Source organism: Ornithodoros turicata, chromosome 6 (genome assembly GCF_037126465.1).
Source record: "Ornithodoros turicata isolate Travis chromosome 6, ASM3712646v1, whole genome shotgun sequence".
Classification (NCBI taxonomy): domain Eukaryota; kingdom Metazoa; phylum Arthropoda; class Arachnida; order Ixodida; family Argasidae; genus Ornithodoros; species Ornithodoros turicata.
Window position 1 is genome coordinate 60,495,292 of NC_088206.1, and position 18,486 is coordinate 60,513,777.

The following is an 18,486-nucleotide window of genomic DNA, read 5'->3' on the forward strand; positions in this document are numbered from 1 at the left end:
TATGCTCCCTTTTATTTTATTTTATTTTATTTTATTAGAGTGTGGACTACGTGGGTTATTGCCATTTATCCCCCCGTCTTTATTTCGAATAGGATGTTAGTCACGTGACGGCGACCAAACAAGGACAATTTCCGTCTCTGAACGAGGGCTAACCGGAAGCGGAGAACGACTTCCGTCCGTTTGCGCCGGAAAGACTTCCTCCCGCCGACGCTGGCTGACCACTAGATTGGAATGTTGGATGCTGATTAAATTTGCACACCCTCAGACTCTTGCGCTAAAGTGCTGCAGTCCGCGATGGAGCACGGTGCGATTTCGTTTAGCACAAGTGCACTGCATTGCGACATTCGACGTTTATTGTGTATTCATACGACCGACATCCCAACGGAATATTCTAGTGAAAGAAAAAGCAAGACACTACTCCCGGGGCGGAAGTTCCGTCTCCTCGTATGTTGACCCATGGGCTGACCATTCGCACGATGCTGGAATATCGGGATTGGCATACTGTCAACTCCAACTAGATAGAGAATGCTTACTTATTGCCTCTTCTCCTTCCTTCGCTATGTCAAAATGAAGTCAGAATTCGTCTGCACCGCGACTCGTCGTTCTGCGAATTCAAGAACTCGCAAGTGATTGCAGCTAACTTAGACCTGTAGACTAACCTGTAGACCTGAATCTGTAAACAAAAAGTGCAACACGCTTTCCAGAAAACCAGTCTTGAGAAAAGTACGGGACCATTTTGCGCTTTATGTTAAAGATTTCTCATTTAGTACGTTCAATCACTCCTCGCAGACGACGGTACTTGGTTCGTCTGTCGTCTCCGTGGCGACAGGGGCGGCTTTAAGGGGGGGGGGCGACCCTCCCCCCATACGGCTGTGTTCCTTATGTAAAAACCCTATCTCCTGGATGATGCTGTGCAGCAAAGCCCGAACATTCCTAAAGACCCCCCTCCCCCCCCCCCCCATGACAGACCCTTAAATCCGCCCCTGCGTGGCTACGACCACTGAAAGCACGGTCGTGATTGGCTACTGCCGTTGAAAACACGATCCTGTTTGACTGACTCGTAGTTGTTACGTCACGTCGACCAGTAAGCAGGCTTTCTCCGTCAAGGTGGTGTTGGTAGTGCACATAGCAGACGACGACACCAGCGGCCTTGTCGTCTGCTACGTCGTCTGTCGTCTGCTGAGCCGGAGGATGTTCAGTCATTTTTAGAACACGAAAAGACACGACTTTGTGCGGTGGCGCTCACACGGCAGCATATATAACCATAACGTTTTGCGCACATTCCGCTGGAGTATTCTGGGGAATATTGCTCGTGTGAATACACGGTTACTGGTTGTTATGAAGACATAATCGCGTCGAATTTCGCGATGTGTCCGGAACATTTAAGAAGCGTTGTCCCCCATGGTAGTGTCTTGTAGATTTCTTTTTGGTGTATTGGTTCCAAAGCAAGAAAAGAGAGTCAGTTTTAATGTTCGGTTAGATCTCATAAGTTATAAGATGAAAGATCGGATTGGCAAGAAGTGATACAACTGGATGAGAGAAAATTAGCCTCAAGACTGCGCGCAGCCGCGGCGATTTTCCCCGGCTCCTTCTGACGTGTCGTGACTTCAGACCATCCGAGCACTTTTATTGGCTGCCGAGAATCGTCTGCTACGGCACAAGAGCAAGGCGACCGGTCGGCTGCTCCACTTCAGACGTGGGATGGGCGGTACCAAATACAATTGTGAGAGAAAGAAAAAAGAAGGCGCGCGCCTCACTCTTGGGCGACAGACATGGTGTCACAGTCTCACAGCCGAGGGAAGAGGCAATTCTGACGCGCGAGATTTGAAACCTCTTTTACTTGCCAGGCTTGCGCATTGCACTCGCACTTTTTTTTTGCGAGTGTGTATTCCAGGGCATGGTAATGACCTTTCGAGAAAAGCGGCCGTGCCCCCCAATCAGCGGCGCAAGGCGTGTCTTGGGATGTTTCATGTTTGAGAGACACTACTGTGTCGTCTGCTTTTTTAATGCGTTAACTCACGTGAAGGTCGACATTTCGATACGCCATGCATGGCGGATAACATCACACTTGCGGCCAGAACATGTGTTATTTTGCCGATCTCTTGTCACAGGTGTGATGTTATCTGGTGCGCTAATATGTGGCATCGAGCTCAGCGATACGCCATGTCGGCCTTCACGTGAGCTCGGCCTCGTAGCACGTGGTTGAGCTCATGCCTTATCAGATGGTTGTGATTGTGAGTTTCGCGACCAGAAATGCCGAGCTATGGTTGAAAGGAGCATGGAAAGACTTTAAAACAAATATGTCGGGAGAACCAGAAATTCGGATTGCAAGCCCTAGGACACACGTTCGCACAAAAACAGCGAGTGTATATAGCGCGTAATCCTGGAGCGCAAGACCAAGCTGCTCCCCTCGGCTGTCTATCTCCAACGTCACGTGCCTCGGCAATACTGAGGCGAGCGCCTTCTTTGTTCTTTCTTTTTGAAGCGCCACCTTCCCGTGTGTCGACTCACAGGGGTGACACAAACCCGCCATTGTTGTAACTACCCTCAAGCGGGTGCTTTTGGCAAAACTGCCATCTTGTCCTGGTCGCTCGTCATAGAAAACGTCATTTTGAGGTCATGTGACTTTGTTTACACGTTGTTTTGCCGCTTACCGACATATTTCCGCCTTATCAATCCAAGAAATGAACGTATTTTGCCAGCGTAAACTATGCGGTGCGTCTTAACCCGCGGTCGTCATCACATTTTTGGAAGTCGTCAACGGTACGAGGCCTTATGCGTGCAAAACTGTCCGTTTTACTGCGAGATTATCGGACAAAAAGAATTACCGTGATCAAAAGACATCCAAAACGTCGCGCAGAAACAACAACCGCATTGTTTGCAAACGGTTTGGGCGCCGATCACGGGCGCCGCCATCTTTAAGGTCACGTGTGCCTTGACGTTTGCTGTGACGTACGACCAGGACCTGATCAGGACCTGTCCAGGATGCATTGTGGTCGCCCAGCACACTGTCGTCTACGGAGCCGGTACATTGGATGCCACCCCTGTGTGTCGACTGGTCGCTCTCGCTAGCAGATGATTCTCGGTCGCCAATGAAAACCGCTCTGCCACCTGACGTCACGAGACGCGAGGAGCCGCTGGGCAAGGTCGTCGCCGCTGCGCGCTTCGCATTTCCTAAATGAAATATTTTGCGTGACGGTTAGTGGAGGTAGTATGCTCAAGGACGCAGTAAAAAACCGTATGCTCCAAGTGCCTTCCATGCTCCTTTAAGGCATACCAAGAGTGTACGGCTTCCTCTTGAGAGCACTCTCTACCTCTTCCGCGTCCATTACAACTGGCAAATTCTAACGCACAACGCGTTCGAACGATGACGTTTCACAGAGAGATGCCACCAGAGCGTCTGCGCATGCACCGGCAGCCGCAAACAGGAAACTGACGCTCTAATTTCCCATGATACCTCGGGCGCCGCAGGTGGCTCTGGCTTTTCTCAAAAGCTCTATTCTAATTTCTGCTCCTCATGACTTTCTCTCAGCCCTTCCATGCTCCTTTAAACTAGGATGCTGTTTTCTTTCTCACTTTGAAACCAAATGATGCCGCTTTGCTCCAAGCCTTATATCTTTCTCTTTGTTACCCCGCAATGCTTTCTCCTCTGAAGCACGTACGTCGGAAACTGCTACATAAATCGAGCGCTAAGTCCGTTCGGGTATGGACAGCTGTTCGTGGCAGGTTAATGCCACCTGTGCGGCTTATTTGCGTGCCACGTGTCACCTGCCGCACCTGACACATGCGGACCCGGGCTGACAAACGCGCGCGTTTCGGCCGCGTTTTCTACCCCATTAGCCCCACTCCTGCTTATGGAAACTCTCGTTACGTGCAACGGCAAAGTATCAACTGCATTGCTCTAACGTAGGAGTTGAACAAGCATCAAAGAGGCGTGGGGGAGGAGGGGGGGGTGAAGAAAGATAACGCTACTGTAGATTGCGCCTTGCAAAGTAGGCGCGGATGGTGCTTGAAGTCCGCCACGGGGGCGCTCTAGATGTCATTGCAATGCACGTGTCTCACACTGTGTTGGCCCAAAATACCGTTGCTCTGTGTGAAGCGGAAGTATCATAAAATTAATTTCTAGTTTCGGCAAGTATGACGCCATGTGATACTCAGTTTGCAATGCGTCTGGCAACCTTGTAACCTCCCCAAGGTACAGGGAACTATACGGTCGATATCCGTTTCTTCACCACTGCTACTGGCAGACTTTCAACTACAGAGTACGGTATTCCAATTTTGATGATGATGATGATGATGGCGGCCTTATCCCCTTTGCAATGGGTGGACAGCACAGGTTTAACCTGCACGTCCTGGCCTCAAAGGTCTGGCGCTGTTGCCGGACGGGAGACAAAGGAGAGACGCCGACCCTCGATGACGTCATTTACTCCTGGAGAATCCGAAACTATGAAGTTGTGCGGGTTCTTTGGAAAATTCGTGGGTTACGAGTAACGTGTAACGACGGCATTTTGTATATTTTGTGTACCGATTCTTTTAGTGAGGTCGACCTTTTATGCGAAATAAAATCAATTGACAAAAAAATTGTTCCCTGGCCACAGCCACCTTACAGCTCTGAGAGACACAAAAACGGGGTCTTGAAGTTTTTTCTCTTTTGACGAGCACCTGTTTGTGACTCTGTATGTTGCGAGTAATCCATGTGAAGCTCCAAATAATCTTCATTCAATCAATCAATCAATCAATCAATCAATCAATCAATCTTCCTTCAATGTATGTGACAAGAGTACCTTATACTTCTCGATAATAGTGGTTTGGAGCATTACGCGGACCATACTTTCGTCATTTATTAACGTGTCAGGTTAAGATTGTGCTAGCCTTACAGGAATTGTGACACTTTGGTACGTGTGATGAATTGCACGTGCACGCATTGTTCTGCACTCGATAGCGGATGCAGAGACAAAGAATAAAGAATTATTTTTCTACGTGTTGTAAGTGGCTTAACTTCTCAGCCATGGCATGGCGTCAGCGGGTCCTCGGCTATTCCTAATGGTCCTCACAATCACGTGACCGATCCCGAGGCGCTTTCGATGCTCGTCGACAGTTGTATACAAATTGCACTCAAAGGCCTTTGGAACTACATTGACGTGACACTTGTAGGGAGCGATACAGCCGATGTCGTTGCTATTTCCCGAAATCACGTTTACCTGGCGTGCAGATTGGAAGAGAAGCTCCTACTGGTTCGAATGGGGAACATTGACGTACTCCCGACCTGTACTCGTGGACGGTATATCGCTCTTCGTATCTTTTGGCTCTCATCCCGCCATTTTCCTGTCTTGACGTCCTGTTTCGATAGCGACTTCACGAATGGGGTTTCCTCACATCAGTTATCCTTATTTGGCCAGGAAAATCTTTATCTTTATTCACTGTTGTTATATTTATAATACATTGAACATTGTATGTGCATATAACAAGTGCAGCACGGCGTCTTATTTTAAACAAAATTACAGTGTAAAAAATTAAAAGTGCATTTTGAAATTGAAATTTATTCATATGATCCTGCAAACAAGTACTACGTGCATAGACCAGTCAAGAGTTCTATGATGCAGGGTCAATAGCGCAAGCTAGTAGAGACCCCGCAACACAGAACTTATATAATCATATAATATAGAACAACAACAGGACCCCATAATATAAAACAACACAAAATAAATGTACAGATATGGTCAAATTAAATGTACAGAGAAGCTCATTATATACTTCCTCAACTTTGCCGTTAGTCGAGTGTCACGTCTCAGTTCTATATATAGTTGATGAATTCCAGAGTTTGGCACCAAAACAAGCAATCAATCGTGTACCATACACATTGTTCGGTCGATACAAACTATAGTCGTTAAATGTAACTCCTGTTCATTCTGTTAGATCGAGTTGATCTATAGGAGACGACGTTCACGAACAAGATCGGGAAAGGGCAGAATATTTAGTCGATGACCTAATGATGAGAGAGAAGCTAGTGAGTTACGCACACATTTTCTGTAATTTAAACAATAATTCAAGGTACGAGGTACAAGTTTTACGCCAGGCAGTAACACAATAAATTAAATGTGATTGAACCAGTGAAAAATAAAGTTGTCGCAAGTTGTGGTATTTCTAAGCCCAGTTTCGGATAGCAGGATTGGAGCTTGTCATTGCTAAAAGCCACTCTATTTTTGAAAAGATCTGAACCGAGAAAATACCTTGAAATATTCGTCACAAAACCGAACCAAATGCGTAACAAGCGCGAAACAAATGCGAAACAAGCGCGTCTCGAGCGCTGGAGGAACAACGCCTATTTCACGTCGGATGGCCACGGGTTTGGAACGGTGTAGCCGATTGAAGTGGGCGCTGATCTGCCGACGCGCTTGGTTTCGGTTTCGGCTCATTTGCAGGGCGAAATTTGGAGATGAACACATGAAAGCAGATGCCAGTTTCTGGATTTTTTAAATAAATATAGGGTGGCTTTAAACAATGGATGGTTCCAATTCTGCTGTCTACCTCCAATCAGTGTGGTAGCCAGAAAATATATTTTTTTTGGGGGGGGGGGTTGTATGGGGACTTTAAATGGGAAAGGAGGATTCTGCCCTCGTATCCCTCTCCCGAATGCACTACCAAAGGTGCGATTTTGGGTTTTTTTTAGGCAATTCGAAAGAATGCTCGCCTGGCCGTATAATCGGCCTGCAAAAACGGTATCTGTGCTGTTCTCAATGTGCTGTGCCACATGTTTTTCTTTTTTTAAAATGTTCAGGCGAATAAAAAAACACCATGTAGCCTACATTACGATGCCTGACAAAGCTAAGCTTGCCATCGCGGTGCCGTGCACGTGCTGTACTTCAGACGCAAATGGAACTATGTCAGTGACAGCATCAGTGGCCGAACCTATTATGAGCTTTTTCGGCCCCTCCAATACCCGTATTATCTTTTAGGTCACCCATCCATCCATATCAATGCAGTATCGCCCTCAAAACCACGTCAGCCTTATCTTAAGGTCTCGCAAACGAAGAACAGTACATCCACCATTTTATACCACCAAGCCATAGCTTAATTAGAAAGGCCACGTGGTATTTTTTATTTGTCTTCCTTCATTCATTTCTCTTTTTTGACGGACTGATGCGTAGCCGTTTTCCGTTGGATTGGGACAGTTGGAAAAATTGTGGAACGCCGGTTTCTTATATTGTTGCTTATATTATCTCATTACTATATATATGTATATCTTATATTACTGCCCCTTCGAGGCATCCTGAGAATCATATATGTTACCCAGAACGCAAGAACTCTACTTCTATTACAAAACTTGACGTGGTTCTGCTTTCTTTCTTTCCAGATGAGGCTCTGGAAAACTTCATAGTGGAGATAGTGAAGGCTCATGAGAACAGGGTGTCTCCGATCAAGAATGTCACCAATGACCCAAACTGGAGTTTCGGTCATTCTTTCTTCTTTTCGAGCACAATCATTACAACTATAGGTAGGTTCACTCGGTCCTTCGGCGCTGCCTGTTCCCACGTTAATACCTGCCACTCTGTGTGATTCCTCAGGATATGGCAACATCACACCGCTGTCGACAGGCGGCAAAATCTTCTGCATTGTGTACGGTCTGATCGGGATCCCCTTGACCTTGATCCTGCTCTCTGCCTTTGTGGAGCGGTTGCTGATTCCGGTCACCTACCTCCTTCAGTTCCTCAACTCCAGGCTGGGACATCTTTACCAAGCGTTCAACATACGCGTGCTACACCTCTTTATTGTTGGGGTAGGTGGCATTTGGTATGCCGTACGCGGCCCCAGACAATGACGTAAAGCGTTCTTTCCCGCAGCGCACGCGTGTTGTGCTGGGAAAGCACCCTACGGTTCCGCGTAACGTGAACAAAATCTGCTGGAACAGAACCAAATGTAATGGCACGCAGGTCAGAGAGTGACCGTTTTTTATCATGTGCTGAACATTTCCACAATGGTGTAGCGATACTACGTAAAAAAAAGGAGCGGGGAGTCTTACTGGTAAAAAATAAAAGTGGTGGTGGGTAACACAGTCCTTCGCAGTCCACTAACGAAGCAGAAAGCTTTCCAATGTTCTGGGTTCCCCCAGTGATTTCCCCAGAAAGAGACCTCTGGGGGGTGTACATGGCACTGATCGTAATCTAAGGTTTACAGCACGAGACGTAATGTATGCTGTCAGTATGCAGCACAGAGATGCTCGATGCGAACGTAGTGCTAGCCGAGCTGTATTGGGCAATCTAAAAAAAATTCGGGGGGGGGAGTGTAGGAAAATCCCTGCACAAGTTCATGATGTGTGAAATACAGTAGTTCTCCTGGCAAAGAAGTTGTGAAGTACAACAGAGGCTCAGAGATGTAGAAGTAATCTACAGAAAAATACAGAAAAGAAAAGCTTCACTTTAACCTTTGGAGCGAAAAGCGCTTTCTCTATGCACTCGAGCGCAACGCACCAAAGAACGTCAAGTGGACATATCTCTTGTTTTTTGTCTTCTGTCTTTAAGTTCGAAGCAGTTCAACTTACTGCGCCTCTGCATTCTCTGTTTCATTCCAATGCTTTTATTTCCTTGGGAAACTGGTGGAAATTGGAGGGTATATGCGCGGCACACGTTATAAAATCTGAGCAGTTAATTTATTATAATATCTTACATATATTCAGCCCCTTCACTCTGGTAAGAAAAAATAAAAAGATTTGCATTACTTCGATTTACCAGGTAATTGGTGGCCGTATATAATAAAACTACCACTGAAGCTATTTGAAGGGTAGGGTGCCTCAATAGCTCCCTCTGCAGAGGGAGCTAGTTCAGGCACCCTATTCATTCAGGCACCTTACTGAAGGGAGTCACTAAGAGATACCTGTTGTTGTGCACCATTATATGCGAACATGCATATTTTAGACACAGTACAGAAATACATGCTCATTCCATAACTCAAATACTGAATCTAGCGTACTGACATCCATTCTGTATGTATTTTACACGTACACACGGTAATTTTAATTGTAACAACAGGCAAACAAATTGAGCAGCAAACAAGAGCAAAATATGCAAACAAAAACAAAATGTTGTCTAAATGATAGTTGCAAAGTGAACAGGGAAAGCATTGTATCAGAAAGTCTGTAAAAAGAAAATAACATGAATGCAACAACAGCGACAACAACAACAACTTTATTGTGAGATGATGAATGGGGAGTTTCATCAGCAGGGGTGATACTCTACCCCAGTAATACGTGTGAACACGGTGAGAACTATGCTGATGCAAAACAGCTTTCTAGTTGAAATACAGCTACAAAATGCATTAGGCAGCAGAGGTTTGCGAGACTACAGCTGAATCCGTGTACTCTTTACACAGTTGCTGGTGGTGGTGCTGTTTTTCTTGGTCCCTGCTACCATCTTCTCCTACTTGGAACCAGAATGGAACTATGTGGACTCCCTGTACTACTGTTTCATCTCCCTGACTACTATAGGCCTGGGAGACTACACACCTGGAGACAGTTACAACCAACCCTACAGGCCACTGTACAAGGTCGCTGTCGTCGGTAAGCCGTATCGAATGCAGAATCGCCATAATCACAGCACCCCGGACAACAATTTCTAATTAATAACATGAGCAGCCTGAAAGACTTTGACATACCTGCCAACTTGCGAACATCCAAACTAGGGAGATTTCAAAAGCGCGCCGGAGGGGGGGGGGGGGGGGGGGGGGGGGGTAGGAGAAAGTTGATGTTGGGGGTGGCTTTTATTTGCATACGTAACACGAGCACACTTCACCCCATTAGGCTCGTCGGGCACAAGTTTTGCAGCAACAGACTTTGCTCTCTCCAAGAAACTATCTGGGTGTCAAGCTATGACAAGGCTATGACACTTTCTCAAAAGAACGTGAGGTCACAAAACTATGTCTCCGTTCTCTTTGCGAGGTACACAAGGTCGAAACAGCTAGTGCAAAGGCACCTTTGTTGCCCGAAAACATAAAGGAAATGCACGGAAACTAGAAGTGCTAGAACTAGAACCATGACCAGAACGCCTGAACTAAGTAACACAGAGGCTCCGGGAAGCGGCAGCGATGCCGACGGCATTCGGGCTGGCATTGGATTGACGTTTTCGTCTGTGTGCCCAGAGAAAAAGCAGGCGTTTGATATATAGAGGGAAACTGCATTTTCCGGGAGATTTGCTTCTCGGACGTACAATCGTACAAACCGGTCCGAATCCGGGAGTCTCCCGGATGAATCGGGAGAGTTGGCAGGTATGCTTTGAGCACTCATTTGGAATTGCTATGGAAGAGATTCCATTGAGGAGATCACGAAAAATGTTTCTAGTGAATGCGGGTACAAGGTTCAAGGCAGGTATAAATACTGATAAAAACTTTAGGCTTTTGCGCTACGTTTAGTGTAGGTAAGTCTAGATAAAAATAATTTTTGTAGTTGCAGCACAATTTTGTGAACAATCTCACTATGACAGGTTCCAGTCCTGTTATTGTGTGGCACTGCATTATGCATGAAGAACAATTCAAAGTATACAATTTTTATTGAGCTGTACAGTACATTTTGGTGCATAAATTGCTTTCGATATACAGAGCTGTTTACCAAACACAATGTCGCAGATCTTAGGTCTCTTTTAAGAAACAAGAGCTTTCCGATAACCATAAATATTAGAGATGGGACGAATCCAGAATTTTGTGAATTCAAATCCAAGGAAGGTTACGCGAATCCAGAAATCTCGAATCTTTTGAATCCTTTCTTTAAAAAGAGTTTAAAAAGACATGGGGAAAAAACACTTCTACTGAAAAGTGTCTTGAAGTAGAATTTTATGCCTTTGTTTAATGAAAACCAAATTAAATAATCGGGAGAAAACACATCCATATACTTCCTAAATGAAATTTATGCGACATGTTGTTGAGTGACTACAGGAAATACATAAGCTGTCAATCTGTATTTTCTCCATAAAACTAAGAGGCAATCAAACGCAAAACTATGTTACTTTTAAACTTGTAATGTAAGAGTTCCTGCATGAACTCTTTCAGTCCAGAGCAATGTAAACAAAACAAACAAGAAAATAGCTGCCAGCCAATCAGGCTTTCTGCAGACTCTGGAGGCGCCAATTTTAAAAAGAAACAAACAAACGTGGTTGGTGGATTCAAAAGATTCGATTCACTGTTGTTTGCACAAGGATTTGGATTCCCGAATCTCGAATCCTTGCCTAGGATTCGAGGATTCGATTTGCCCATCCCTAGTAAATATGCTTCTATGAGAAGAATAATTTTCACAAATCCAAAGCGATGAAGCCTTCCTTGCATCTGTCGGCAAACTCTGCTCGTGAGACCTCCCCTGTGCAACCATGTCCCTAAGACCCGCTCATTTCTTCCGCAGGCTACCTCCTTATAGGGCTCACCTCAATGATGCTGCTGCTGAATGTCCTCTATGACATACCGCAGCTCAATATTGGCATCTTCTTCCTGCTCAAGAGCGACGAAATGACAAACGACCCTGAAAAGGTTCGTCTCCATCATGGCCTGGGTCCCAAATACACCCAACAGGTTGATGAACCTGCTCCGCCTTCCATCCGCCACATCAAGGCCCACCCTCCCCTCTCCTCCTCGTCGCCAGAGGACAACCCCTGACCCCCATCGCAGCTCATACCCCTCCCGCAAGGATTTGGTGCGCTGTGACAGCATGGAATCAAAACAGACAGCAACAAATCTATGCTCCTCTAAGCAGATCAACGCTGCTATTGTTGTTGGTTGTATCGGAGACTCTGTTGGACTCCTAACTGTGTTCACTAGATGTGCTAGAAAAGAAAAGAAACGAAGGTCAAGACTGGACGGGTTGCCGTGACGATCACAACGGTACACAAAGTGTAGGAGGCGAGTTAGGCAGCACAACGAAACACAACTACGATTACTGCTGGCACAAAACTGACGCGCCAGTAGGATAATTAAGAGGCCACGATGGGCGATGCGCGGCTACGAATATGGTTCTTAATGAGGCATGGCGAGCGTCGTTGCAGTGCCAAAAACATCCACTATGAAAGGTTCTTCCTCCAGATATGGAGTTCACATGCACATGAAGAGATATTGTTCCGAATGCGTTCCTAATTTCAGTTTAGGACGAGAGTATGGTGAGGGCTTATGGAAAAGGGGTGTTACATAGCCGCTGCAATTTTTCCTCGAAGGAATCAAAACTGCCACACCAATGCCTACTTCTTAGAAGACCTGCTAGTGGTAACGAGCGAAAACACCTCAACATGTCGCCTACGCAGACGATATTGATAATTTTCCCAACACATTCCAGCTGTATTCGAAGCTTCTTGAATCAAGAAAATGTTACGTGACAACTGGTGTGCAGGCGTGTGTAGCGACACAAGCCCTAGTCAAGGGAGAATAACATTATTGTTTTGCTTTCATTTTCCCGATGTATATCGCACACTACTCACAAAAACAAGCTGAGCTATTTTACTTTCCGCACAACAGAAGGGACGCAGGGGCACGCGAAAGTCGCTTCTGCCTAACGCTGCCTGTGAAGTGTCATCTCATACCAATGCAAGCACGATGGGGTCTTCCCTAAATGATGCATACATAGAATGCCTGCCGATCCCCGTTTTTATCATGCGATTGCCTGACAAGACAATTTCTATCACCCGAACACTTCCACGTATACTCCGAGCTATATTTGTAGTACCTCCTTTTTCTCCCTAAATGTCCCCAGCATGTGATTTCATGACCACTCTAAATCTTGTGAAGCAACATCTTTAAACGAGTTTCGCTTTCCACCAAGGAATACCAGTCACATTTTCCCAGCTCACTGTGTCGTCCCTTTCGCATCTCGATGTCGACCTTAACTAGCCATGTGCAAATCCGTGTCCAAACCGTGTCCACTGAACTATGCTACTAAAAGCTACGGAGCCTCGACTTTTTCCCCCCCCAAGGGCTTTCGGAGATTTATCGTGTGCCTGAACTTTACTCTGAGATGACTGATGCGCAACACCATCGACCTAGTCTGTCAAGAGCGAAAGTGCGCTATATTTATACGCTTGCTTCCATCAAAAATCTACAAATAATTTACTGTTATTAAAATTAAGATGCATTGTAAAGATATCCCATCCTACAACTTCATATCAGTGCCTCATTCTAGTGATCTCACACGTACCACCGTAATGCAATGGAAATTTACTGTTTGAACACTTTCACTGCGGAGAGTAATTAAACCTACGCTCATATGTACATTGTTATCGGATCAAAACAACACTAATGTGATGCTACAGAGTGCTTGCACTCGCAGCACCACCTTTCTAGTCGTTGCTCTGAAGATTGCCGTTTCCATGGCAACGGTATAGTCACCTTCTAGAAAGACAACCAATAGAAAGATACAGAAATGAAACCTTGCCACAACACGAACACTCTGGCTGTAACATCATGTGGAAACGTTCTACAGTTCTAACTTATAACAGAGTGCCAGGTCAAATCACATAAAATGCTTAGGTACCAAAGCAACAGATTAATATATTCGTATTGTCGTATTTGTCAGACTTAATGCGGGAGACTCACAAAATATTTGGTTAGGTTTGTGTGCCTACGGAAAACCGTGATACCGTTTTAAAACACAGGTAAGCACAAGCTTACTGTTGTTTCTCTGTGTCACTACCTGTGCCACAGTACATGAAGCTTGGGCACCACACCCAAACTGCTGAACTGCAATTAAATTAAGCAGAAATTACAAGTTAGTAATTACAAGGTGAATTACAAGACAGAGTTGTAATGAAAAGAAATGACATTGTTTTCCTTTGCACAATGGACGTAGACATCAAGGTTAAAGGTAACTAGAAATTGGTCAATAAAATGCAGTCTACAAAAGATTTCGAATAGAGCTCAATTGCGTTGATCTGGAACTGAATCCATGAAGTTTTCTACATATTATGTGGAGCCAAACAGAAATAGAAATTCGTTTTCAGTTCAAAGTACTGCATGCTACCGGGTTTGACGAACACGTGCTACTAGGGTATCTCACACATTGGTAAACAGAAAACTACCTTCAATCATGACGAATCATATCATACACTCTTTTCCTTGTGATATCACTGGCACACACTGGAATCGGTATTTGCTGTTGTATCTCTACTACATAAGCCTGTACATATGATACGCTACAAGAAGTATGAGGTATACTCATTTCAGTGTGACGTACGTACATATATTTATGTGTGTAACAGGGTGTTGTCAGCGCATCATCTCAATGTGATATATTTAGTGGGGCCGTTTTTAAGGTACTTCATTACAAATTTTACTCAAATAGTGTACCTTTTAACGTAGAGGATCTTGCACATGGTGATCAGAAAACAGCGATACATCGCATCACGAACACAGAACTGATCAGTGGCATGGACTAGATGCTTTGTGATATCCGCATTCCCTGCTGTGAATCACCATTACTGAGGTGGTGAAGCCACAGTGCACAGTCCCCTCAAACAGTAACACAACAGCAGGCATGGTTTGTATTTCCGTTCCAGCTTTTACTCAGAAATTTTGCTGGTTGCCAAAGAAGGATTTTGTGTGTGCACCTACAGCTAGGGCATGTTAATATCACAGAGTTTATGACACATGCAAGGCATTTTTCTCTTCTGTTTTCACGAAGCTGGTGTTGCTATTTCTGATCATTGTGTGCCAGTAAATAAACTATTTTATGGCACGGGGGCAACCCACGCCACGTTTGTACAGCATGAGAGATGGAAATGTTGCAAGCTTCAACGCTTCTTATTGTGTTGTACTTGACCGGAGAGGAAGAAATCAACTTCAACTGGATTAAACTCATTTGCATTGTACAAAATCTAGGATGATTCTACTTGGCTTATCGTGTCTGTGTTCTTTTCCAATCTAGGAAGCTGTGCCCACTGTCACAATTAAGAAAATAAACGTGACTCATGTCGAGACATTTTCTTTATAAATGCGATGCAATGTAGAACAGTAATGATGCAATGGGAACTGAGCGGCCTTTGTCATTTATGCTATACTATCATCCTGTTATAGTCCTGACCATGAGGAAGTAGTAGAGCATTAGAAAGAGCACAAACAGACATGCAGCAATGGCCATGCTCTTCCTGTTTTCTTTCCGAAGGTGACCAAGTTGTTTTTCTAGGAGAGAGAGAGAAAAAAACAGCTCCTTGTGACATCACATTTAGTTGCGGTGCAGCAGCAACAAGACTGCATTTCACATCTCTAGCTAAGCTCACCTAAATTAGCAAGCTGATTCTTCACAGTTTTCACATCATCCTCTACTTTGAGCCTAAAAGGAAAAAACAAATTTGGGAGTAGTTCAGGTTGAAGGGTCAAAGGAGGTCTGTAATAAGCAGTGGTTGCTTGCTTCAACTTGCTACATATTCCTTCATAAAGTCCTAATACTAATAGATAATTACAGCAAGTAGCAACAAAGAGGTGTATAAAATAAGCAGTGTACATGTACATTCAAGCTGTCTACTGCCGTGCCCACTGTCACCAAAACCTTATGTTGACAAAATGTTGCAAACAATGTTAAAAGGACCATGCAAAAATTTTCAAAAATTTCGATATCTCGCCTATTTATTGTTCTCATATATGCTTTATGTAACGCATGATTTCACAATGCCGTGCTGTGCAAGGTACAGTCAAACTCCTTTACAACGAAACTCAGGGGACAGCAAAAAAAATTTGCAGTAAAGGTATTTTCGTTAAAAAGGATGTCCATTATTGGACCTATAGGGCTCCAGCTGGACCTAAAAAAATTTGCTGTAGTGGTATTTTCGTTAAAAAGGTGTTCGCTATAAAGGAGTTTGACTGTATAGGGGGGTGAAGAAGCCGTTAGGCTAACAATAAGACTTCGCTTATTGGCTGTTATGCCTGCATCTGTCTGCAACGAGACCGAGTCTACAATGCATGCTACTGGCAGGTGAGGAGGCTACATAACAACAGGGGCACAGCTGTGTGGGTGTGGTGGTAGGCAAGATTACATGTGCTCGCATCTGAAATTCTACAGTGAAAATTATCCAGAATTTTGCTTCATATTGCTCAGCCCTGAGAGACACTCCGAAAACCTGAAACCTGCCGTCTTGCATTCCTTCTGGGGAAGGTGCTCGGGGCGGCTACCCCTCCCACACCCCGTACGAACAGCTGGGCGGTGAGGGGTTACAAGTGATGATAGTTGCACTAAAGACGAGCTATCACGTTGTGTCGTCACCATTTTTACGCAAGCGAATGGCCTGCGATTCATCGTCAGGGTGCACAGCGCTCACACATCACCTTCGTTAAGGCCATAGCAGAGCTCTCGTCTCTTTAGACGTTCTTTTTTTCCTTTTTCCTCTACTAGATCTGGAGTAGCTTGTACCGCAGTGAGTGGACTCACATCTCAATTTTTTTTCTCCTACCACCACCATTAACATCATCATCATCAGTTAACATCTTCAAAGCTGTGATGTGTGCAAGGTGCAAAAGCTGTAGAACAATAGGAAATGGGTTGTGAGTGGGTTAAGTTTATTTCCCAAACTATTTTGTAATAGCGCCCTGCAACATTGTCTCTCCAGTGTCAATCTTCCTCAGGATACCCATTAGTAATTCAATGCTTGAATCATCATCCCTGCCTTCGAAGTTCAGTATCACATGCCTTCAATATGCATCCATTCCAGTGACAGCTGCTTGCCTGTCCATGCCCCAGAAAGATGGAACATACTTTGTGGCAAATAGGTAGATCACTTTTTCTAATTTTGATCTTTGACAGTTAGACATGGGATGCTCTATGTTTACGCTTTGTTGGCCTTTATTGACCAGTTCATACTTGGTGGGGTTTTCACGGTTCATCCCTGAAACCCTGGAAGTCCAGGGTTCATAAACCGAAGGGGAAGGACAAGTGGAGATGACTTGTCCCAAGAACCACAGTTCATAAAGTGAGAGAATTCATAGATCGAGGGTTCATAAAGTGAGGGTTGACTGCATCAGCTTTTTTAATTATATCGGACTGGCTCCTAGTTTGCATGTTTCTTTTTTCGTTTTCTAGAAAACGAAAAAAGAAACAGAGCAATGGCATTTTGACGCACAAACCCTCACATATTCGAGTGTCGGTCAGACATGGGTTCGATTCCTGCTACTGGCACTTGCTGACTTTTGCTTTACTACCTGGTCAAATTGGTACCTGTGCATCTTGGTGTTAATGCACACAGAACAAAATGTAAGAAAGAATGCGACCAGAGTGAAGTGTCTTTTTGAGTGAGGCCTCGAAATGTTGATGAGGGCGTGACATCCGCGTAGTGCAAAGGAAGCACAAATGACCGGCAGTCAGAGAGGTGTGGATTTGAGCCCTGCTACTGCATAGCACTCTCTGACTTTTTTATCAGCAGCTGTCCTTGGTTGTATGGTTGCATCATGATTGAGATGAATGGCAAGAAAGTGAGAGCAACCCTAAGAGCTAAGGCAAACAGAGCTAAGGCAAGAAAGACGCTTTTGTGAATGCCCGAGATATTCAAGGTACGTTGAGTGCCTCTTAAGATATTACACCGTTTCGTAGTTGTTGCTCCAATTACGAAATTTTCATAGAATGCTGCATACATATTGATCACACACATACGAAACAGCCACAGGGCTGTAGTTCTGGACGAATAAGCAACAAAGCTCTTGTGCCTCTTACTGGAATTTCTACAATGTGCATTCCCTCTGTAACGTTTGGTAGTTAGAACTGTACCACCTTGAAGAGCTCACAAGAACAAACGTACCTCTCCTCATCCGTCATCTGTGTTCGTCGCAGCGTTGTCTCGAGGGTTTCCAACTGAAACATGTAGTCTTGAATTGTTGCTTCATTTCTTTCGATCTAAGGACACAAAAGAATTGATCATGCAGTGATGACCACAATAATAATTAGAAGAAAGTACGAACAATCTGATGACACAAACACTAGCAACAAAGTGAAAGCATAAAACGTTTGCATGCTCATCACGCACGCGACTGTTGCGGTTTAAAGGGCTGGCGTGATACCTGTATGTGCGATACACTGTGACACAGTGATACCCCTGATGTTCCGTACGACCGCTCCGTACAGTCAGCTACGTAAAGAGAAAAGAGCGAAACAGAGGAACAGAGGCGTTTTGCCTGTAAAAACAGCCGTAATGACTTGCAGCCCTTACTTCTTTCAACACGGATGTCTTCGATGTATCAACGTCCGGCATTATGAATGAAGATCAGTTGCAACTTTGCAATTCAAACCATAAACCACGCGTTAAGGACTGTTTTGCACGATAGCGTAAAACGAAATCCACGCGGCGACCGATTGAGGAGACACCTCTGAGCAAGGCTTGGCGTGGGAGCAGAGCAGACGATTTTTGCAAGTGGCAATTTATGTTGCAGTTTAGACATACTTTAACTATTCGTATTCTGTAATAAATTTACTTTTTGTGCATGAGGATGTTCTTACAGTGCTGCTCTGAAGCTAAAAAATAAAATAAATCCTCTCAATGCCGTACGTAA

The 18,486-nt window shown here is 44.7% G+C and overlaps 2 protein-coding genes across 4 annotated transcripts in view; one reads left to right on the plus strand and one right to left on the minus strand.

Annotated features, from left to right (window-relative positions):
- Nucleotides 1-14,931, plus strand: part of LOC135396868 (potassium channel subfamily K member 1-like) — a 163,477-nt gene extending 148,546 nt beyond the window's left edge. For both annotated transcript variants that reach the window (XM_064628073.1, XM_064628072.1), the window contains exons 2-5: nucleotides 7,355-7,495; nucleotides 7,566-7,777; nucleotides 9,367-9,553; nucleotides 11,381-14,931. In XM_064628073.1, the coding sequence (XP_064484143.1) occupies nucleotides 7,355-7,495; nucleotides 7,566-7,777; nucleotides 9,367-9,553; nucleotides 11,381-11,631 (791 nt within the window). In that variant the 3' untranslated portion in view covers nucleotides 11,632-14,931. The remainder of the gene's footprint in view (nucleotides 1-7,354; nucleotides 7,496-7,565; nucleotides 7,778-9,366; nucleotides 9,554-11,380) is intronic.
- Nucleotides 14,923-18,316, minus strand: LOC135396869 (coiled-coil domain-containing protein 167-like). Of its 2 annotated transcripts, none has more exons than XM_064628075.1 (4): nucleotides 18,147-18,316; nucleotides 17,739-17,791; nucleotides 15,234-15,286; nucleotides 14,923-15,135 (listed from the first exon to the last, which is right to left on the minus strand). In XM_064628075.1, exons 1-4 carry the CDS (start codon nucleotides 18,186-18,188, stop codon nucleotides 15,017-15,019), a joined length of 267 nt encoding a protein of 88 aa, XP_064484145.1. In that variant the 5' UTR covers nucleotides 18,189-18,316; the 3' UTR covers nucleotides 14,923-15,016. The 2 variants fall into 2 exon arrangements, with proteins under 2 accessions (XP_064484145.1, XP_064484144.1); XM_064628074.1 differs by having other exon boundaries at nucleotides 17,739-17,833; nucleotides 18,147-18,315.
- Between the last annotated feature and the right edge of the window lie 170 nt (nucleotides 18,317-18,486).